The sequence below is a fragment of the Babylonia areolata genome, chromosome 27, assembly GCF_041734735.1.
Source record: "Babylonia areolata isolate BAREFJ2019XMU chromosome 27, ASM4173473v1, whole genome shotgun sequence".
Taxonomy (NCBI): Eukaryota; Metazoa; Mollusca; class Gastropoda; order Neogastropoda; family Buccinidae; genus Babylonia; species Babylonia areolata.
The window spans coordinates 6,042,125-6,066,774 of record NC_134902.1 but is presented as its reverse complement, the minus strand read 5'-3'; the positions used below and the strand labels follow the sequence as shown (position 1 = coordinate 6,066,774).

The 24,650-nt window shown below is 39.2% G+C and overlaps 1 protein-coding gene across 1 annotated transcript in view; it reads left to right on the top strand.

Annotated features, from left to right (window-relative positions):
• The first annotated feature begins 13,624 nt into the window (after positions 1–13,624).
• Positions 13,625–24,650, top strand: part of LOC143300948 (syntaxin-7-like) — a 36,082-nt gene continuing 25,056 nt past the window's right edge. The window contains exons 1-5 of the mRNA XM_076614895.1: positions 13,625–13,736; positions 20,396–20,632; positions 21,646–21,711; positions 22,453–22,522; positions 23,684–23,768. Coding sequence (XP_076471010.1) covers positions 20,515–20,632; positions 21,646–21,711; positions 22,453–22,522; positions 23,684–23,768 — 339 coding nt within the window. The 5' untranslated portion in view covers positions 13,625–13,736; positions 20,396–20,514. The remainder of the gene's footprint in view (positions 13,737–20,395; positions 20,633–21,645; positions 21,712–22,452; positions 22,523–23,683; positions 23,769–24,650) is intronic.

The following is a 24,650-nucleotide window of genomic DNA, read 5'->3' as shown; positions in this document are numbered from 1 at the left end:
ACAGATTATTCTTTTTTGAAAGCTGTCATATATGCTTGTGGGTTAAATTTTTTTTTTTTTTTTTATGTCAGAGTGAAATGATTGCATGCTTCCACGGATTTGTGGGAAATTTAATGATGCTTAGTTTTGTTGTTTTGTATTTAATGTTTTGTTTCTGTAATAGTTGATTAGTTCTGCATATTTGTGGAAAAATTGAACGACGCTTGTGTTTTGCATTTTCGTTCTTTTTTGGTTGTTTTTGTTTCTGTGATTGATAGTTGATATGTGGAAAATATAATGATGCCTGGGTTTGTTTTTCTTTTTTTTTCTTTTTTGTTTGGTTTCTGTTAGCAGTTGATTTGTTCCACACATTTGTGGAAATTTTGATAATGTTTTGTTTTTGTTTTTTTTAATTTTGTTTCTGTAATGGTTGATTTTATTCACAGGTATGTAAAAAATGTCATGATGCTTAGTTTTGTTGTTGTTTTTCCATGACTGTGGATTATTGATCTTATGACAGCGTGTATGTGGACCTTTAAAGTGTAATATAAACATTGCTGCTGTTTTATATTTTAGAGACAAATGTTGAGAAGCAATATTGACTATATGGATTGAGACTTTTTATGTCATCATATTTATTTGGGGTTTCTTTTATTTTTGTTTTTATTTATTTGTTCTTGTTTTTTTGTTGTTTTTTACTGTATTTGTGTTTATTGCCCTTGAACATAATCTGTTTTGTTTTCTGTGTAAGTGATTTTTGTGCTTGAAGGTATATTTCTTTCACTTTAACAACCCTGTATGCTTCACAAAAGATGTAAACAGAAATTCTTATTTTGATTGTCGTGTAGTCTTCGTCTTCATCAGTCACATCTTCAGCATGGCTTTTGTCAACATTTCAATCATAGAGTGGTGAGTGGGCTTGAAACTGTTGAGGAAAGGTTTAACTTTGATCAGGGCATGAAATGGGTTTGTCAGAAGTTGGAATGTTGCCATATGGAAAGAACCAGCACAAAGGCTTCAGTATCCGGGGAAAAAAGCCATCACAGAGAGTTCAATATCCATGTGACAGCGGTGATGTCTTGGTGTTGTTCAGTGTGATGGGAGAGTTACTTAATGAGATGGGTCGGAGAATTTGATTTCGAGCTCATTGGTTTATCGTCTGGGCAGTGCAAATGATTGGCTGTGAGTTACACTGTGTTCAGATTTGTTTCTAAAAGCTTGTGCTTTGTTTTTGTTTGTTTGTTTGTGGTTTTTGTTGGTGATGTTTTTCGTATTTGTTTTCCACAGTCATGGTATGGTGGTGCTGGCGATCTGGTGCATGCTGTGTGAAAGTGGGTGTGGGTGGTTCGCGAGCTGATCTGTTCAACATTGTTGTTTTGAGAATTAGAACTAAGAGTGCTTTGAACAGAATGTTTTTCTTTCTTTTCTGCATTGGCCTGCAAGTCCTGCATTCATTTTTTAAATTTTTTTTTATACATGAATGGCATTTTTTTGTGTATTACTGGTTGTGTTGGGGTTTTTTTTTGTATGTTTGTTTTGCCACTCCGCCATTAAGGCAGCCATACTTTGTTGTTGTTTTTTAGGGGTGGTGGGTGGGGGTGGGGGTGTGGAGTATGTATGCTGGGTGCGTTCACGTTTCCTTAAGTCACCGAACACTGTTGTTGATTACAGGATTTTTTAACATGAGATTTTCAATATGTGTGTACACATGAAAGAAACAACGGAGGTAGCAGGTCTGCACATAAGTTGACCTGTGAGACTGGATAAACCAATATCCACCCTTTATCCACCAGGCGCTGTCAGCAGAATTGAACCCAGGCCCCATGGAATGAAAGTCCGAGGCTTTAACCTTTCAACTGTTGTGCCCATGTGAGCCGAATTGCAAAATAAGAAGCACAAAAGTTTTTGGTGCGACCTGTCACAGGAAATTGCATTACTGTGTTTAAAAATCAGAGCGTGTATTGGACGATTTCTCTTTTCAACCTGATTTTCAGATGAAGGGGAATGTCTCGTGTACCTGTTTCATGGTTAGGATTCCTGAGTAGTACTAGGACTGGGGGTTCTGGGTCAGAGACTTGCTGATAAAACGTCAGCTCATGTAGAGTTCGTGAGCAGCACTGACCCCCCACCCCCCCACCCCCCACATTCCTGTTTTGTCATTCTGGTTTTGTGACATTGTGTTCACACAGCAGAAGCTTAGCAACAGTTCCCTTTGTCAGTTTCACATGAAGTTTTGTCATTAACTGCTCATTCTACTTGTCTTGGAGGGATACAAGATAGGTTGAGGAATGCGACTCCTAGAAAGAAAAAAAGAACAACAATACATTTCACAAAGTAGAGTGTCACAAAATATAACGCATAAAGTATTAGATTATTATATAGCTAACATGCTTTTGTGTGGCTGATTTTTTTCTTATTGTTTTTTGTCGGCTTCTATGGGACTGGTATTTACAGTCTTTCAGCCTTTGTACGGCCTTGTGTCAGCTAGGTGTTGAGCAAAAAAGATAAATAAGAAACATATGACTAATCCATGTGAGAGTTTTGATGTTGCAGGATAAGAGAAAACACTTAAGAGCACATGCGCATTGAGTTTAACCTTTCTTAGAAAAATGTGCTCTACAAATGCCATTCATCGATAATATCATCAACATTGATGATAATATTATTAATATTACTATTATTACTTCTGTTATTGTTTGTTTTTATTTCTTTTTATCACAACAGATTTCTCTGTGTGAAATTCGGGCTGCTATCCCCAGGAAGAGCGCGTCGCTATAATACAGTGCCACCCATTTTTTTGTGGGTTTTTTTCTGCGTGCAGTTGTATTTGTTTTTTCTTTTGAAGTGGATTTTTCTACAGAATTTTGCCAGGAACAACCCTTTTGTTGCCGTGGGTTCTTTTACGTGTGCTAAGTGCATGCTGCACACGGGACCTCGGTTTTTCGTCTCATTCGAATGACTAGCGTCCAGACCACCACTCAAGGTCTAGTGGAGGAGGAGAAAACATCGGCGGCTGAGCCGTGATTCGAACCAGCGCACTCAGATTCTCTCGCTTCCTAGGCGGACGCGTTACCTCTAGGCCATCACTCGACATTATTATTACTGTTGTAATTATGTCCAGGAGCTGTGAAGTTTGATTTGTTATATTTAGCCTTGGGGATGGTGGGATGGCATTATATACAAGATTATTTGGTGACAGGAGGCAGGGGTGTCACCAGAAACAGGACATGAATTTTGGTTTTTATTACTTGAATGAAAAGATTAAAGAAAAAGTTGTGTTACTTAAATGATAGTGGCGGTGGCAATGTATAGATACATGTATGTATGTGAGAGAGAGAGAGAGAGAGAGAGAGCATATTGCTCTGTTTTTATGTTGAACCAGACTTGACAGGTTGCTTACATTTGTATTATTGAAGAAAATATGTGCTGAGTTATTCTGATGGTGAAATGAGAAGAAATCCTCCTCTTTTTTTTTTTTTGTGCTTGCTTTGCCATCCGGGTTGATAACATGTTTCATTGCAGACATTTCATTTGTATATCCACCTTCTTTCTAATGTCCTTTCATCTCCCTCCTCCCCCCCCCCACCCCGCCCAGGCAACCCCCACCCACCCCCATATTATCCTTAATACCAGTTTGGAAAGTGCTGAGGATTTTTTTTTAAAAATAATTAGAGACCATATGGTAGGGACCAGGGTTATAATGTTGTGGCTTGAGAATAGTGCTAGGGAAAGATTTTTTCTTTTTTTTTTTTGTCATCATTTTTTCAGAGAATTACAAATTGTTCTTTTACACCTCCTCAAAGAAAAGGTGCTGTTTTTTGTTTGTTTGCTTTGTTTTTGAATGCAGCAGGTGCGGTGTTGCATATATGGATTTGCCCACACACTCTGACGCCTCCTTGGAAGAAACTGTAACTATTCTTGTGGAACAGGAGTAGTTGTGTGACGTTGAGAGATTTGGTGAAAGGATGTAGATGAGCTGAAAAAGCCTTTTGTCTTCTGTCGGCTGTATTTCTTCGTGATACTTGGTCTTCGTTTTATTTTTGGTGGGGATGGCTGTATCATTTGTTTGCTTATTTATTTGCTTGTTTATTGTTTGGGATGGCTATACCCCCCCACCTCCCTCCCGTGGGGATGCTGGGGGTCTTTAAGTGTCAGTAGCATCCCCGCCTTCAGGAAATTCTGTGCTAGAAATTTCCTTTTCTGTCACTCTCTTTGTTTCTGCCTTTTTTCCTATCTTCACTGTCGTCTCCTTTTTCTGCCTTCCCAGTCCATTCCCCTTTCTTTTTTTCAAGCAAGCCTTGACACTTTTTTTTTTTTCTCTTTTCCGCAGTCTATGATGTACTATCTTTGCTGTTATTTGCTCTGGCGATTAGGTAGTGAGATGGTAACACTGGGGTGGGCTCTAGCTTCCCATTCTGCAGTGTTATTTGCCTATATGGCTGTTATATGTATTTTTTGTTTGGCTTTGAAGTAATGTTGTTGTTTTTTCCTGTTTTTTACATTTTTTTGTAATCTGGGGATGATATAAGCGGAAAGGCTGGCGTCCTCAGCATGGCCTCGTCTTATTTGCCATAAGGAGCTAAATGGTTGGGATACTGTATCATGTCATGTGTTTTGTGGGTTTGTCTTAGTGGGGTTTTTTTTGCAGATGGGACAGTTTTGTGTTGACGTGGTTGAGCATTTGTATGGTTTGACAGTCCTGATATGGCCCCGTGCGGTCGGCTGGACTGTAAGCAACAAGAATAAGGATGGTTGTACCATTTGTTTGCTTATTTGTTTGCTTGTTTATTGATTGGGACGATGATTGTCTTTTCTTCTGTTTTGCTGTCCTTTTTTGTTTCCCCTTTTTTTACTTTTTAACTGTACTGTTTGTTTGTTTGTTCCGTTATTTATTCTTAATTTGCCACTGTCTTTTTTTCTCAAATTTTTTTTCTTGTGTCTTTCTGGTATTTGTGTCTGGCTGGAGTGGTTACAAGGCCTTTTTTTATTTATTTATTTTTTAATTTAAAAAAAAAAATTTTTTACAAAGCCTCCTGTGCCCATTTACACGCAACTGTATGATGATCTAGTTTTTTGTGGTTTCTGGTGTGTTTTTTTGTTTTTTCTCTCTCTCTCTCTCTCTCTCTCTCTTGTCAGTTGTGACAGCTGATTGTGTGTCACGGTTCATGACAGAGGAAGGATCTCTGGATCTGGTGGGATGGCCATCAAAGAGAGAGAACATCTTTGAAGTGTCTCTAGACAGGAAAGGTTGTTGGGTTTGTGTGTGTGTGTGTGTGTTTCATTGGAAGGTATTCGGAAAGCTGAAGGAGCAAAATTCTGTGAATAGAACTGTATTTGGAAAAAAAAAAATGTTGCTCCTCACTTGTTGTTGTTGTTGTTATTGATGGCAGTAATAGCTAAGTTGCAGAACCCAACTGAGCGAAAATCCCCTCCAGAGTGGAGACCGTTCCCATGTGTTGTTGTTCTTACTGATAGTAGTGATAGCTAGGTCACAGAGCCCGAGTGAGTGAGTATCCCCTCAAAGAGTGGAGACCGCCACTATTTGTCGTCGTCGTCGTCGTCGTCATTCACGACAATAATCGCTTAGTCCCGTAGCCTGACACAGTCTCTAGAGAAGGAGACCCCCACCACATGTTGTTGTTGCTGTTGTTGATTTGATCTTCATGTTGTGTTTAGTGATCTCTTGGTGAATGTTTTCTACTGCCTGTGTTTGTGTGTCGGTTGCACTTGTGTATGCATTCGACATTTATTCCATCACCTTATATTTGCCCCTTGAATTTGCGTCTTGATTTTAAGGAAGTAGAATAGCAAAGATATGAAATGATCCCGTGGTGGGGGGAGATGGAACTGCCTTGGTAGAAAGTACCGTTTTAGTTGGAGGCTGAAATATGTCTGGCAGAGTCTGTGGGACCTCATAGAAGGAAAAAAACAAAAACAAAAAAAACCTCTGTGTTCTCCATGTACGTCTGCTTCGTGGACAGTGGTAAGAAATGTTCCCCTTATTAAGTAGAAGGTGGTCAGGGTGTCATCCTGATTCCCCTGTTCCTGATTCACCTTCCATCGTTGGTGATCACCAGCTTGCCTGTTCTCAGTTCACTTGGGTATTCATTTCATGTGTGTCCGTGCATGCACACATGTTTACGCACCAGAAAATCATCACTTTCTTCATTTCTGCCCCGGTCTCCGTGTTAGCAGGGGGGGTTTTTTTGGTGTTTTTTTTTTTTTTATTGGTAATAATGAAACAGCAAACAAAGCTTTATCTTAAACTGAATTGTATAAGAATTTGCCTGAAAGTCACTACCATGAATGCGTTCATAATATTTAGCCCTGTCTCAAGACCGGTTGAAAATTTAAAAGTGTTCATAGAAGCTGGTAGTGATATATATGTACATAGGCCAACAAACTTTTACACTTTTCCATATCTGGATTGTGTGTACATGTGTGTGCATGAGAACAAGAACAAGAACAAATGGTTTAATTGCATATGGGCCTGTGACCCGTTGCAAGCATAACATATGTACAGAAACCTACAGAAAGGCGCAAAAATAAGTAGATAAATAATAGACAGATAGATAAATCTTTTGTCCTCACTTTTTCAGTTAGAGATCATCCTTGTGAAGACACTCAAATAAGGCAACAGCAAAATATGATTAATGATTGCCATTCCTTAACTAGTTGTTGGTACACAATTATGATTTATTATGTCTCTGCGCCAGAAAAAGAAACTTTGAAAGATTTAGTTGACTGCCGAGTCCACCATACAAAATACTTGCACATTGTTGATCTCGCATCAAACATGAGTTGGAACTATTTATACAGCATTTCAACCAAAGGTCACTGTAGTTTGGGCATTCAAACAGTACATGGAATTCATCTTCACAGTCATCCAAACAAAGAGGGCAACCCACTTGACCAACATTCACCATGGTCAGCATGTGTTGCCCTTATCAAGATGACATGTGAGTTATGTTGTTTAGGGTTTGGATTTTCATCCCTTGGTTTGGAGTGAACTCCCCTGACATAGCCTTATGGGGTAAACTGGGCCATCAGACAGATTGAACTGGACTGGATTTTAGTTCCTGAACAAAGAATGTGTGTACAGAGAGAGACAGTCGCTTAGCTTCATGGTCTGAGAACTATTGGAATAAGGATTGAAGATTTGTTTATTGAATGATCAATAGCTGAATAGAGTAATTCATGTTCACTTAATTCATAAAAAATTGTATTGAACTATCCAGTGCTGTGTGTGGGTTATTACAGAAGATGGGAGTTTGAGGCTGATGGTTGATGTCATGAACATCACTTAGTTACCTTGTGTTGTTGCAAACCAGTCACTTGTTTCAATGGACACAGCAAAATGGAAGAAAGTGGACCATTTTTGTTATTGGTTACATCTCTAAACTACACACAAGATGCAACACAGCAGCGTTGAGTTAGCCGTAGCATGTATTAGAAACGGTGAGCAAGTCTGCTTCATCATGCCTAGCACAGCGTTAAATGTTGAACATGGGTTCCATTTTGTCGCACACCAAATCAAGTTACTACACCAAGCCTCATGTTTTTGCTGTCAGTCGTAAAACAAAAATCTGTTGAGCTGCTGGGGTTACAGGATCTGAATGAACAAAGGGTTGTCACAAACTTTTTTTTTTTTTTTTTTTTACAGTATGGAGGGTTAGAAAATCCATGATTTTTAGTTGTTGGAGTATAAAGGAGAAGGGGGAAATGAGATTGGTCTGTACCAAAGCTGGCTGCTCAGTCAGCCTTCCACTGACACAGTCAAAACTTCGTTGCCCAACGGGCAAGTGGGGAGTGCATTTCTGCTTGTTTACCAGAAGGTTTAGTTGTCCTGGACAATCAGACTGCAGGGTGTTTCGAGTCTTAATGTGTGACACCACCCACCTGGTCAAAACTGGCTCTGTGCAATGCATTTTAACAATCTGTTGGCTGATGCCCAGAAAATCAGGTTGTTCAGGACTTGGATCTTGCTGCTTGTTTGGTGAATTGCTTTAATATTCAGCTGTGGGTCATATAATGAACAATTCTTTGGGTACTTGTTCGTGTGCAGAGTTATCAGACCTAGACAACTGGATTGTGTCCCCTGTAGTTTGGGTCCAGGTGGAATCAGAGTGTAAACAAGGCCCTGAATCCGGATTGTTGTTGTGCTTTTAACATCCATGTTTGTGCTCTGTGTTTGTGTTGATGTGTAGACGCTTTTCTTACATATTAACAATGTCCGACTTTCTCCCTCACCCATTATTTTATGACAGTTGTTGTTATTATTGTTTGGAATAAGGTGAACAGGACTTACTCTGAAATACAGGGGATGGAAAAAGATTGACAGAATTTGAAGAATTTTTTTTACAGTAACTCATGAACAAATGTATCCATGGTTTGAGTTGTCCCAGGAGTTGATGAGAACTTGTGTGACAAACATGTTCGATTGCCTGACCTGCAGTGAACTTGAGATGTTTTTGTTACATGTAACTGGAATTGAATGTTGACAGTGTGTACAAATGGTTACGTGCAAATGGCTCTGTGATACTACAATTCAACACGTACCGTTACTTACATGTCTCAAAAAGAGAAATTAATAAAGAAAAATGATTTGCCAATGAAGTGTGTTTATGTTCTGTAACTCGTGGTTTGGTGGCTTTGTTTGTTTCTTTCTTTACATAATTTTCAGTTTTGAAACAAACAAAAATAAGAATGTGCAGTAACTAAAAATCACATAGACTGAACAGTTTTTGAGTTGCTCTCGGGTCTTAAGTGTTCACACTGTTATGTGTGCTTGTTTTGCTTGAACCTGATGGAGGGATACTGGTTCTATTTCATCAGTCCCATGAAAATATCATTGAAGATAATGTTGATTATACACCAGCAGATAGGATCACAAAAATATCAGTATCTCTGGTATGTATTCGCAAAAAAAAAAAAAAAAAAGAGAGAGAGTACAAGTTCAGTGCATCACCAGGTTGTTGAATTGCTTCAGTTGTGGTATGTGTGTTTATGCGATCTGGAAGTTATAACCCAACTGTGAATGGAAACTTAAAACTGAGGAATCTGCATGACAAATATGTCCAAATGGTGAGCAAAGCTGAATGATTACTTGCTTATACACATTGTTACAACTCAACTCTTTTTTTTTTAATTTGAAAGGGCTCATATCTGCAAGAACTTCTCCTTAAAAAGTTATCTGAAATCCTTACAAAAATGTCATTCACAAGGTACCTATTTATGCTTGAGTATCCAATGTCATGCACTAGGTACCTGCTTGTCCTTGAGTATCCAATGTCATGCACTAGGTACCTACTTGTCCTTGAGTATCCAATGTCATGCACTAGGTACCTACTTGTCCTTGAGTATCCAATGTCATGCACTAGGTACCTACTTGTCCTTGAGTATCCAATGTCATGCACTAGGTACCTGCTTGTCCTTGAGTATCCAATGTCATGCACTAGGTACCTACTTGTCCTTTAGTATCCAGTGTCATGCACTAGGTACCTACTTGTCCTTTAGTATCCAATGTCATGCACTGTACCTACTTGTCCTTGAGTATCCAATGTCATGCACTAGGTACCTGCTTGTCCTTGAGTATCCAGTGTCATGCACTAGGTACCTGCTTGTCCTTGAGTATCCAGTGTCATGCACTGTACATACTTGTCCTTGAGTATCCAATGTCATGCACTGTACCTACATATGCTTGAGTATCCAATGTCATGCACTAGGTACCTACTTGTCCTTTAGTATCCAATGTCATGCACTAGGTACCTGCTTGTCCTTTAGTATCCAATGTCATGCACCGTACCTACTTGTCCTTGAGTATCCAATGTCATGCACTGTACCTACTTGTCCTTGAGTATCCAATGTCATGCACTGTACCTACTTGTCCTTGAGTATCCAGTGTCATGCACTAAGTACCTACTTGTCCTTGAGTATCCAATGTCATGCACTAGGTACCTACTTGTCCTTTAGTATCCAATGTCATGCACTAGGTACCTGCTTGTCCTTGAGTATCCAATGTCATGCACTAGGTACCTACTTGTCCTTGAGTATCCAATGTCATGCACTAGGTACCTGCTTGTCCTTGAGTATCCAATGTCATGCACTAAGTACCTACTTGTCCTTGAGTATCCAGTGTCATGCACTGTACATACTTGTCCTTGAGTATCCAATGTCATGCGCTGTACCTACATATGCTTGAGTATCCAATGTCATGCACTAGGTACCTACTTGTCCTTTAGTATCCAATGTCATGCACTAGGTACCTGCTTGTCCTTTAGTATCCAATGTCATGCACCGTACCTACTTGTCCTTGAGTATCCAATGTCATGCACTGTACCTACTTGTCCTTGAGTATCCAATGTCATGCACTAAGTACCTACTTGTCCTTGAGTATCCAGTGTCATGCACTAAGTACCTACTTGTCCTTGAGTATCCAATGTCATGCACTAAGGTTCTACTTGTCCTTTAGTATCCAGTGTCATGCACTAGGTACCTACTTGTCCTTGAGTATCCAGTGTCATGCACTGTACCTACTTGTCCTTGAGTATCCAATGTCATGCACTAAGTACCTACCTGTCCTTGAGTATCCAGTGTCATGCACTAAGTACCTACTTGTCCTTGAGTATCCAATGTCATGCACTAAGTACCTACTTGTCCTTGAGTATCCAATGTCATGCACTAGGTACCTACTTGTGCTCGAGCATGATTTCAACTGAAAAGGGAATGAGAGAAACATTCACAATGCAGTGAAAGCAGATGAGCATGAAAGTAGTTATCACTGATGTAACCTATTCAACCGATGGCTGCCACTTTGCGATTGCATGCTTTCTCTATAGCCTTTCATTTGGCATCTTTTGAAGAGCTTTCTCAAAGTCACCGTTTTGACAATAGTTTTAGTTAGTTGTGATTCCGTAAACAAACTACTGATCTATTGCAAATTTGTCTGAAAGCAGGAATGTGTTAGTCTCTAAGTTCAGAGTTGGCTCATGTGCCACAACAGGTGACACTCAAAATATGTAACTGCAAGAAAGACGCCTTGCTTTGCAATGCTTTTTCATATTTTCTTCTTATTTTTCATTCCTGTCTGTACCACATGCCTTTCTTTCTTTTCTTTTGCATTTGTGGGCTGCAACTCCCACGTTCACTTGTATATATGTGAGTGGGCTTTTACGTGTATGACCGTTTTTACCCCGCCATGTAGGCAGCCATACTCCGCTTTCGGGGGTGTGCATGCTGGGTGTGTTTATTCTTGTTTCCATAACCCACCGAACGCTGACATGGATTACAGGATCTTTAATGTGCGTATTTGATCTTCTGCTTGCGTATACACACGAAGGGGGTTCAGGCACTGGCAGGTCTGCACGTATGTTGACCTGGGAGATCGTAAAAATCTCCACCCTTTACCCACCAAGCGCCGTCACCGACCGTGATTCGAACCCGGGACCCTCAGATTGAAAGTCCAACGCTTTAACCACTCAGCTATTGTGCCCATCATTCCATGCTCTCAATTTCTCTCGCTTCCTCGGCAGACATATTGCCACTAAGCCATCACTCCACACAAAGACTTGAGGTCTCTTTACGTCAAATGTTTTCTGTTACACACGTCATAACCTTTTGAAAGCGAAACTGAAATGAGTTTTGGGTGGTTAGGTAATACAATACGATACAATAACCAGCATGAAGCATCACCAGACAGGCCCTGACATGGAACTCCCACTGAGGGAAATAATAATGATGATACAATAATATTTTATTTTTATATAGCGCTATAATACAAGCATAAGCAAGCTCTAAGCGCTTTACAATCCAGTACCTAAAGTGAAACAAGAAAGCAAATAAAAAGTAGTAGAAACATAAAACAGAATCATTAATATTATAGAAGCACAATGCATAAAACTCATAAAATAACATACTATCAGTACTACATCTGTTACACTCCAACACTCACACTAACACACACGCACAGACACGCACATGATTAAATGGCTGAGACGACAGCAGTTTTCACTTAAAATACTTGTAAAAAGAAACATAATTGTAACCTACATACCGCAGATTTGGTAAAAATTGTAAAATAAAATTTTGAATACAAAAGGTAAAAGGGGTAAAAATCGGGTCATTTTCTCTTTTGAACCATACCACTACCATCCATCTACCCACCCCCATTCTCTCTACTCTCCCGTCACACACACTCACATTGCCATGGGCCTGGGACAACAGCACTATTTGAGTTATGACAAGTTTTTTTGTTTTTGTTTTTGTTTTTTAAGAGATAAGTTTTAGGATTTGCTTTAAAGGTAGATAGATGAGTTGTTTGTCTGAGAGCAACAGGAAGAGAATTCCAAGTTGTTGGCCGAAGACGGAAAATGGCCTCTTTCCACAGGACTTTAGCAAGTATCAGGGAACAGTTAGCTGGGAGGAATCAAGAGATCTCATTGTTCTGTTTGGCAAGTTAAGAGGGAAGAGAAAAAGAGACCGACCAAGAAACACCTGGTGAAGAGATCAACAAGCTGACACCAAAAAGATGGGGCCTAACTGGAACCAGACAGAGTCAAGGACACAGGACAGGGGACGATGAAGGTCTTTTATTGACAAATTGTCCCCCCACTGACGAGCAATGAAAGACCGAAATTGATAAATGCATTGTAGCCTTGTTCGTACAGTCAGTTTCCACAAGGTTCATGCACCCATCACAGGAAGTCACTGCCAAGTTTATTGAAGACTGGCAGCAGGACAGAAGCTCCATCATGCCTTCATTTTTTTTTTTTTTTTTCTCTTTTGATATTGAAATTTGATTTGTTGATAACATGAATATCTGGACAGGTCTTACCGTGTCTTCTGAATTCAGTTCCTCTGCCACCTGTGGTGGCAGTTTATATTTCAGCTTCCAGGAGCTATCAAAACATACAGACTGATCTATATATGCCACTCCACATCTGCTGTTGTTGTTGTTTTTTGTGTGTGTGTGTGTTTTTGTTGTTTTTTTTTGTGGTGGTTGTTTTTTCAGTGAACAGATGCTTGACCTGTGAGCAGATGCTTGACCTGTGAGCAGATGCTTGACCTTCAGTGAGCAGATGCTTGACCTTCCAATAGATTCAAAGAACATGTCAGGCCTTGAGGGCCAACCACAGATTTGATTATAACATTATCATGATAAAATGAAATAGGAGTTTTTAAACAAAGCAAACATGTAAATAGGCGGTGACGTTGTTAAGGTTTACAAACTTGCACACATGTTCATTTGCACATACACACTCATATACATGCAGAGAACATATGAGCACATTCTGCAGATCCCATTAAGTGTGAACTATACTTATCCCCTTCTCATTAAAAAATGAAGAAAAAACAAAACAAAAACAAAACGTTTTGATCTTTGGAGCTTTCCACTCAGTTTGAAAACAACCTGGGATTAAAGGAAAAAAAGATTTTGAATGAAGAACGAGAAGAACGAGCAGAGAAGGGCTGGAAGTTATCTGCCAGTGCCCATGGACTTTGATTTTTGATTTTTGATTTATTCATAAGTCCGTGGCTACTGCCTCAAACACAGTCAAACTGACAGTTGGTGCATAACATGGTGAATATTTTGAAGGTTTGAGGTAAAACGACACTTTTTAAGGGGACGTCACTCTCAAGTGCGTCAGCCCATGGTCAGTGTCATATGACCAGACAGAACGAAAACAAAGTATTTCGTTGACAAATTTGACATCACGCATGCGTTGTGCATTTCTTCAATCAACACGATCGCAGCCAAGGTAAGTGAGGTCCCAAAAAGGGACCTTTGATTTGATTCACTATAACCTGTTTCCGAACTCGGACAATGATTAAAAGTGAGAAAGACAGGAGGCCCCACCGCTTCACTTGTAAGTGTAACCAAATGAATACCTAATAACTTAAACCGTCATTATAACTGAAACGGGAATGTATCATTAGGCATAACATATACCATGTGGTGTTCAGACATTGTGGTAAAAAGTGAGAAACATGATACCAGTAAGTATAACCTAATCGCTAATGAACACGAAACGGTCAAATAGTCAAAAAGACAAAAGTTGAGGACCAGACATTGCCGGACAAAGTGAAGGAAAAACAGACCAAGACAGATGAGGAGTGACTGCAACCCGACAATGTAAAACAGACTGTAAATAATTTTAAAAACTTTAAGTTTTCCTGTGATTGTGTTCTTTTATATAGTAATGTAGATAGCCTCTCCAATAAGATAGAGGAAATCAAGATAAGAGTAGGGGAAATAAAACCGCATGTTATTGGACTCAAAGAAACAGTTCCAAAAAACCAGAACAATAGATTCAATTTCAAAATGCACTGTAATATTCCAAATTATGATATATTTACTAATAACAATGAAAAGAGAGGTGTGGCCCTGTATGTACACAAATCTTTAAAAAGCGCACAAATGTCCTACATTAACAAATTTTACTTTTGAAGAAAGTGTATGGTGAAAATTTGAAAGTGCAAATGATGAGAGAGTTTTAATGGGGTGTATATACAGAAGTCCACATTCATCAGAACAAAACACAGAAAGATTATTTGAACTCTTAAAGTCAAAAGAAATAACAAAATTCAATAAAGTATGTATTATGGGAGATTTTAATTATGCAGCTATACAGTGGGATGGTACTTGGACAGGCCCTTCAGACAATAGATTTATTGAATGCTTACATGATGCATTCCTGATAAAAAAAGGTGTCAAAACCAACAAGAACTAGACCAGGTAAAAAACCCAGTGTTGTGGATCTGGTAATAGAAAATGAAAACAATTTAGTATCAGATAACAACTACCTAGATCCCCTGGGAAAGAGTGACCATGATATGTTGGTTTTTCAGTTCAACATTTCATTGGTGAAGGAAAAAGCAGAAAAAAAGTATAATTTTGACTTAAAAATGGAACAAACCCTCATGGATGAACAATAAAATAACGAGAATCATCAGAAAGAAACATAAATTGTATAAACGTTTCTTAAGAACTAAGTCAGGTCACTCCTATCTATGCTACATCAAAGAAAGGAACAAATGCTGCAAAATCATTTTTTAAAAAGCTAAAAAAGATTATGAAAGAAATTTAGGCAAAAAATGTAAGCAAAGTCCTAAAATATTTTGGAAATATGTGCAAGAAAAAAACGAAACTTAGTACAGGAATAGGGGTATTGAAAAAAAGAAGATGGAAGCTTAGCAGAAAACGATTTAGAAAAAGCAGAAACATTTAATAAATTCTTTGCAAATGTATATACTAATGAGACCTTGACAAATTTACCCGACCTTGGAGAAAGCTCCAGGTCAGGAAACATTAATATTTGTGACTTAAGTCAAGAGTCACTCCATTGGCAGTAGAAAAAAAGTTGCATGCCTTAGACCCCTACAAAGCACAAGGACCAGACAAAATACCCTTAAGAATATTAAATTAATTGAGCAGAGAGTTAGCTCTTCCTTTGAGTATGATTTATAATAAATCACTTGAGTCTGCTTCCCTACCAAAAGACTGGAAAATGGCTGAGGTAACAGCCATATATAAAAAAGGGTCAAAACATGAACCAGGAAACTACAGACCAGTGAGCTTGACTTGTATTGTGTGTAAGATTTTGGAGTCCTTTATCAGGGATGTAATAGTATCACACATGACAACAAACAATCTGTATGCAGACTGTCAACATGGTTTTAGAAAGAGAAGATCGTGTACAACACAGCTCTTAGAAGTAATTGAAGATCTCACAAAAATGATAGATATGGGTAAACCTGTAGACATAATTTATTTAGACTTTAGAAAGGCATTTGACTCGGTACCACATCAAAGACTTTTATTAAAATTAGCTTCGTATGGTATTACTGGAAGTATACTGAACTGGACAGAAAACTTCTTGTCAGAAAGAACACAGGTAGTTAGAATTGGAGAAAAAATGTCAACAAATGAAAATGTTGTTAGTGGTATACCACAAGGTAGCATACGTGGCCCAGTGCTATTTACAATATACATAAATGACCTTCCTGAAAGTGTAGAAAGCAAATGCAAAATATTTGCTGATGATACTAAAATTTATGGCAATGCACAAAATAATACTACACTACAAAAGGACTTATATAAGTTACAAGACTGGACTGATAGATGGAATCTATATTTTAACGTATCAAAGTGTAAAGTAATGCACATGGGAAGAAAAAATCCAGAAAACAAATACCATATGACAGTAGAAGACACCATACAGGACATTGAAAAATGTCAAAGTGAGAAAGACCTTGGCATAATTTTTGATAATAAACTGTCTTTTGACATACATATACAGAATATAATAAATAAAGCCAACCAGATGATAGGGATAATTAAGAGAACATTTACCTATTTAGATAAAGATATATATTTCTTAAACTGTATAAAGCATTAGTTAGATCACAAGTGGAATATGGTAATATTGTGTGGCACCCATACCTTAAGAGACAATCTATAGCTATAGAAAGGGTACAAAGAAGAGCAACTAAGATATTAAAAGAATGCAAATCTGTGAGCTATCAACAGAGACTTATATACTTAAATCTGCATTCATTAAAGGGAAGAAGGCAAAGAGGGGATTTAACAGAAACATACAAAATGTTAAACTGCTATAATGAAGTCAATGTGAATAATGTTTTTAGAATGTCAGATTATGAGAATACAAGAAATTCAATGATGAAAATTTGTAAAGAGCACTGTAATACTAACCTAAGGAAAAATTCATTAGCTAATAGAATTGCACATATATGGAATGCACTACCATTAGAAACTAAACTTGCACAAAATACTAATGTGTTCAAAAATCTCCTTGACATGAACATCAGTTTAAAAGAAAAATTTACTGACTTTGATGAGTGATTTACAGCACATGTAAAAGAAAACATATATGTATCCCACAAATAAAAGACCGATATTGAAGGGGACATAAAAAAGGGCATGAGGCCTAGGCAGTCAAATGCCAGTCCCTACACTACTACTACTACTACTAAAATAAAATAAAATAAAATAAACGGCCAAAGAAAAATGAGAAACAGGAAACTATGACCAGGTGTATTTTCTGAACACGTGTGGAGTACAGACACTGTAATAAAGAGTGAGAAACATTTTGCCAGTAAGCATACCATAATCTGACTTATCACTAAGTTATATATATATGATAGTCAGTCGTGTCCGACTATGACCATCAGAACAACAGAGGAGGCAACTGCTGTTCCGACTATTTGGGCTAGAATTTGATTATAGTGGAGAGTGTCTTGCCCAAGTACATCCCCACTCTCTAGGCCAAGAGGGTTTTAGGACAGTCGGTGTTGGGGATGGTTCCCAAAGGCCAACTAGCCCCCAAGGCTGCAGCACAAAGAGCCAGTGCAATTTTGCCTCCAAGTTTGAGAGTCATAGTCCTTCACAAAAGACTAAGCTGTAAATGGTTTCCCATTGACTGGAGAAACCATTGATAATACAGCTCTCACTTTGCTGTTGGCCCAAATGTAAACTTATGTCAATCTGTGATATAAGCCGACCATATGAATACTTAAATGAACAAAAATATTTGGCAAAACAGTGTCAGTAAACTTTTACAACTTGTTCTGCCAAGATGTATTTAGGTTAATATTTTTCACTATTTGATCTTTCAGTCAGTCATATTTTTGTGTGTGTTGGAGTGGACTGTAGGCAGAGAGGTTGTGTGGTGTGAGTAACAAGACTGGATGCACAATTAATTACCAGTCAGATGAAAAATGTTGTGTTATTTTTTCTGAACACATGTGTATTTAACTCTGTTACTGATACGTCATATGTGCTTGAAGTTGGAACTTTAAAAACCAGAGCATGGAGGCACAAACTGGTGAGCATGTTTGTTGACCTGGTGGACTGGAAGTGTCTCCTGCATCAGACAACAATATACTGTCAGGATTTGAACCACAGACCTCAGTGGGTTGCAGGCCTGTGGGACACACAGTCAACACCCTAACCATTGGGCCGTCATGCTGTCATAGTTAGAGTTAACTGATACAGTAACGGTGAAAGTATCACCTTTTTGAACTGGTACAGTGATAGTGATACTGTGTTACTGATAGTGTCACCTTTGTGTCACTGTCAGGCATGTTTGAATCTATCCTAGTCTTTTGTTATTATATATATATATATATATATATATATATAAAAGAAAGAAAGAAAAGACTTGTTTTTCTTTTTAAACAGAAACGTCTATTAACAGTAAATGTAAAGGGTAATGAATGGCAGGATAAGGAAACTGCACTATTTTCTGTTTAATATTCTATTGTATTTCTATTGTATTCTCTTTCGTTAATCTTTGTCACAACAGATAATTTCATCTGTGTGAACTCCAGACTGCTCTCCACAAAGAGAGTACATTGCTACAAATACAACACCACTCCCTGTTTCTTGTTGGTATTGCTTTTAAAGTTTTATGCTTTTTCTTCTGCCTGCAGGTGTGTGGTTTTTTGTTTTGTTTTTGTTTTTTTTTCCTGTCAAAGTGATTTTAAGCAACAGAGTTGTGCCAGGGACAACCCTTTTGTTGCCACGGGTTCTTCTTTTACATGCGCTGAGTGCATGCTGCGCAAGGGACCTTGGGATCTGATCCAAAGGACTAGCATCCAGAGCACTAGTCAGGGTCTAGCAGAGGGGGGGAGAAAATACTGCTGAGTGTGGGACTTGATCCTGTGCACTCAGATTTTCTTGCTTTCCAGCTGGACGCATTACCACTAGGCCACCACTCACTCCACTGTTGATATTCGCCTCCAAACAAGTTTTATAACAAACACCCATTGTTTGATGATATGCCCTAAGGTTAGGAATGTTTTGTACAGGCTTTCACTGTTCAGTGTGCCCTGAACATGTTTTCTACAAACATTCACTGTTTAAATTTAATCAAATTAATGTGCCCTAAAATTACTAATTAGTAAAAATGGTTTCTACCTTCCCTGTTTAATGTGCCCCCAGAATATTTTCTACAGACATTCCCAGTTTAATGTGCCCCAAAAGTATTTTCTACTGACATTCCCTGTTTAATGTGCCCTAAAATGTTATCTACAGACATTCCCTGTTTAATGTGTCCTAAAAATGTTTTCTCTCCAGACATTCCCGGTTTAATGTGCCCTTAAAATGTTTTCTACAGACATTCCCTGTTTAATGTGCCATAAAATGTTTTCTACAGACATGCCCTGTTTTATGTGCCCTAAAAATGTTTCCTTCAGCCAGTCCCTGTTTTATGTGCCCTAAAAATGTTTCCTTCAGACAGTCCGCGTTTAATGTGCCCTGAAAATGTTTTCTCCAGACATTCACTGTTTAATGTGCCTTGAAAATATTTTCTACGGACATTCCCTGTTAAATGTGCCCTAAAAATGTTTTCTCCAGACATTCCCTGTTTAATGTGCCCCAATAATGTTTTCTGTCCAGACATTCCCTGTTTAATGTGCCCTAAAAATGTTTTCTGTCCAGACATTCCCTGTTTAATGTGCCCTGAACATGTTTTCTTTAGACATTCCCTGTTTAATGTGCCATAAAATGTTTTCTACGGACATTCCCTGTTTAATGTGCCCTTAAAATGTTTTTTCCAGGCATTCCCTGTTTAATGTGCCCTAAAATGTTTCCTCCAGACAGTCCCTGTTTAATGTGCCCTGAAAATGTTTTCTCCACACATTCACTGTTTAACCCCATGACTGCTGTATGCTCGCCAGTGACAGGTTGTCGCCTCACTCAGTCAGTGGTAGTGGTACAAGACTGAGCCTCCAGATCAGTGTGTCTGTCATCACTCTCTATCTTCTGGGGGCTGCACTACTTTTGTGAACAAAATTAATGATGCCATTGGTAGGTGTACAAAAACTTTTAGAAAGTAGTAACTGCACTTCAGATTTGTGCCACATTGATCTTGTTGTATTTTTGTATTTGTATTTGCATTTCTTTTTATCACAACAGATTTCTCTGTGTGAAATTCAGGCTGCTCTCCCCAGTGAGAGCACGTCGCTACACTACAGCGCCACCCTTTTTTTTGTATTTTTTCCTGCGTGCGGTTTTATTTTATTTGCTTTTCCTATCGAAGTGGATTTTTCTACAGAATTTTGCCAGGAACAATCCTTTTGTTGCTGTGGGTTCTTTTACGTGCGCTAAGTACATGCTGCACACGGGACCTCGGTTTATCATCTCATCCGAATGACTAGCGTCCAGACCAGTGGAGGGGTCTAGTGGAGGGGGAGAAAATATCGGCGGCTGAGCCGTGATTCGAACCTGCGCACTCAGATTCTCTCGTTTTACTAGGCGGACACGTTAGCTCTAGGCCATCACTCCACATAAGTCACATGTTTCACCAAGGAGTGAATTGGTTATTGTGCTTTGAAAATAGTGTTTTTTTTCCCCAGACATTCACTTTTTTGTGTGTGGTGAAAATGTTTCATACAGACTCTGCTGTTCCTATGAGCTGTCCACTCCCGCCAGTCTCACAGATCATCGCCTGAAGAAGCAGAGAGAGCAGGGAGCCAGGAAGGAGAAGTTTGAGCTTTGCACCGACCAAGACCAGGATGTCGCGTGGGTACGGAGCTGTGCGTGAATACCACGATGACCCAGAGCAGGGAGCCCCTCAGCGGTACCGCGACAACCCTTTTGGGGATCAGTCGTCCAGAGGGTACCAGTCGCGAGGTGAGACAGGTCATCGCCATTCTGAATATCGGCTGTGATGTTTTTGGGTTTTTTTGCTGCCCCATCATCTGCACCATTTCAGTGGCATTACTCCCATGCCGCTCATTTAGATTCCCCCATACACAGCCACACCCGGGTTCGTCCGTCACAGTTCCAGCGTCGGCAGTCCACAGGGAACCGTCGATGTTAGGTCGCCAAGAGGCCACACACCACAGGAGACCCTGCAATGCTGCTGAGTCACTTCAGTGGTGTTCAGTGGTGCCTGTTCTGTTTTAATGTACTTAGGACACCACCTACTAAGCCCCCTACTAACGACAATAATGGCTTAGTTGCGGAGCCAGACTGAGTGAGCGTCCCTCTCAGAGTGGAGACCGCCACCACGTTCCTCAAACAACAGCCCCCCATGAATCTGTCAACACTGACGGCATTGACAGGACTCACCCCAAGCACGGAAGTAGAGGGGCATGCTGTGATGTATTTTGTGGTTGATTTTGAATGAAATTTTACCCCCGAAAATGTATTTTCTGCCTATGGTGGGGTGTAAATGGGTGGGTTTTTACGTGTATGACGGTTTACACATAAAAACCCACTCATTTACATAAAAGAGAACATGGGAGTTGCAGCCCATGAACGAAGAAGAAGAAGAAATGATTTTTTTTTTTTTTAACTTGAAAAAAAGTTGTTTTTGAACGACCGTTTTTCTTTTGGCAATATGTATTTGAAAGATTAATTTTCTCTGTTATAGGTAATAGCCAGATCCATCCAGAGTTGGCATTTGAAAATCTGTTGCTCAAGTGCAAATTGAACTGTTATCTTTTAACCTGTTCAATGCCAGAGAATTTTTTTAGATTAAAAAAAAAAAAAGGTGAATTTTGAGAGAGAGTAAGAGAGAAGGAGAGAGAGATATATATATAGAGAGAAAGTTATATTTCTTGCAAACAGTGACGAATGAAATGATTTCTGTTGTTATAATTATAATCATCATTATCACTCTTTGTGTCATGGTTTTGCAGGGTCTTCGTCAGCTGAGGAGCTGTGCGACCAGATAAGGAATAATATCTTTCAGATCAATAATGGAGGTGAGATTTTCATTCACAATGCTGCTTTAAATGTTTTCACCATGGTAAACAACCATAGTTATTTATCGTCTTTAATTTTAGATATCTGAAATAACTTTTGATTTTGACACAATTATGTGACCTGGTTGGAGACATAATTTGACAAAAAACAAGAACGCCAGAGAATCGACAGACAGACAGAAAATACGAAAAAAAACTTAGCTGTATGAAGAGCACAGGAACAGGAGTCATGATGGCTGTGGGAAAAAGATGGCGCTAGCCAGCGGGACAAAGGGGAGGTTACCTACTTCCGGGAGGTTATCGGCCGTAGTTGCTTTCGTTTTCTCTGCATAGGCGGATAGTAGTTTGCACAGGACAGGAATGTCAGACCCCTGCCGGAGTCTGCACTAGTTGGGTCATGGTAAGTATGTTATTTAAATGTAATTTTAGATAGAAAATTTCCTTTGATTTTGCCACATGGGAATAATCTTTACAATTGACAAATATATTCGGGATCAATAATGGAAGTGATGTTTTTTTTTATCTGCTTCTGTTTTTTTTCAAGAGATGAGGTATTTGTAAAAGCTGTAATGAAACTTGCTGAAAAAACATATTGTTTGTCATGAAAGTTGCACAGCATGCTTGAAAAAAAACTTTTGTATAATTAATATGTACATGTCACAAGTTGCAGTCTGTGAGTGAAGGAGAAGAAGAAATTGTAATTGTTATAATTGTAATATTTTTTTTTTATGTTTGTTTCAGCCAACAGCATTGACCGTGCACTCAAAAGTATCGGTACCAGCAGAGACACGCCACAGATCCGTGACAGAATGTGAGTGTGTGTGTGGGTGGGTGTGTATGTGTGTGTGTGTGTGTGTGTGTGGGCGTGTATTTGTGTGTGTATGTGTGAATATATTATGTGTGTTTGGAGTGGAATGTTGACATATATGGTATCATCATATTAAAAAAAAAAATGACACATACAAAATTCATATACAAATTAAAAAAATTCTGTATTAATTCTTTTTATTTCATAGTTGTTTTATTTGTCTATCGATGTAAGTTCTAACTATCTGTTCATGTAGCTGTCTATCTGTGTCTGTCTGTCAAAATGTATTTATCTGTATTTTTGTGTCATTGTTCATCTATTTATTAACTTTCTGTATATTGCATTATCATTATGATATTAATATTATTTGTATATATGTAGTATCTATCAAAATTGTTTGTCTCTGTCAGTGTCTGTTTATTCCACGAACAAAAAAAAGTAACGTAAATATCTATTCCCACATCTCTGTTCGTCTGCCTGTCTGTTCATCCATGTGTCTGTTGGTATAACTGTCATATCAGTATTATCTTTTCATCCATCATCCATCTATCTGTTATCTGGACAGAATACGAAGTGATAGATCATGGTGTGGGAAAGTGTAAAGACGGGTGCAATAGCCGAATGGTTAAAGCGCTGGACTTTCAATCTGAGGGTCCTGGGTTCGAATCTCGGTGCACCTGGTGGGTAAATGGTGGAGATTTTTCCGATCTCCAAGGCCAACATATGTGCAGACCTGCTAGTGCCTGAACCCCCTTCGTGTGTATGCGCACGCAGAAGATCAAATACGCACGTTAAAGATCCTGTAATCCATGTCAGCGTTCGGTGGGTTATGGAAACAAGAATATACCCAGCATGCACACCCCCGAAAACGAAAATGTTACATGTCTGTCTGAGTGTGTATGCGTGTGCGTCTGAAATCTGATTGAATGACACAGGAAACGAATGGTGAGCGCCCAGTGGCAGCCGTCAGTCGGCTCTACCCAGGTAGGCAGCCTGTGGTGCAAATGTCCCCGTGTATGTAAAGCGCTTAGAGCTTGGTCTCTGACCAAGGATAGGCGCTATATAAGTATCCACATCAATCAATCAATCAATCAGAGTGCACAAAATGACAATCGAAAGGAAGCAATGAAGCAATGCTCACTCTACCGTTGTTGTGTGTCACAGCCACGAAACCTCCACCAACACAAACAGCGTCGTCAAGGCTACCACCAGACTGATTCGCAGCGCCAACGCCTTGAAGGGAGACAGAGTAAGTGCTCCCTGGGGATCTAACTCTCAGCGGACCCGCTGTTTTCAGTAGAAGAGCTTTTGATTTTAGGGGGGGGGGTGGAGGGAAATCAGTGGGAAAAAAATTTTTGATGCCTTAATTTTATTTTCATCCACTGCGTTTCAAGCCCAGTTTAGTTTTTCGTTTTGAAGCCCGGTTCAGTTTTAACTATGCCGTGACATCACTTTTGCTTTAGTCCCCATCTTGTTATTTTCAAAGGGCAGTCACTGTCGAGAGTGATGAATCGCGGCGACGTTTTTGTTGTAGAAAGCATTGCAGATAGGTGGAGATGGGAATGGTTGTCAAAAGCTGAAAGTAGATGAGGAAGAGGACTGCCTTGGAACTCACTTCAGAAAGATACAAAACGTGAGTGTGAAAGAATCAATAGACAGACAGAAAATACAAAAAAGAAACTTAGCCGTATGAAGAGCACAGGATCAGGAGTCAAGATGACTGCTGGAAAAAGAGGAAGCTAGTCAGGGATACTTCCGGGAGGTTATTGGCCGTAGCTACTTTCGTTTTCTCCGCATAGGTGGGTAGTAGTTTGCACAGGACAGGAATCGGACTCCTTGCTGGAGTCTGCACTAGTGGGTCAAGGTAAGTATGTTAGTTAAACATGATTTTAGGGAAAAAAATTTCTATTTCAATTTTGTTTTGCCCCTTCAACCCACGTGGGGCCCAAGGCAGCCCCTGGATCACGGCTGGTTTTCAGAGGAAACTCTCCTGGACAGTTTAATTCCCCAGCCTGAAGTGCTGCCTACACTTCCTGCTGGCTGTCGGTTCTTCGTGATTCGTTGTGTGTGTGTATGTGTGATTCGTTGTGTGTGTGTGTGATTCGTTGTGTGTGTGTGTGTGTGTTTCAGT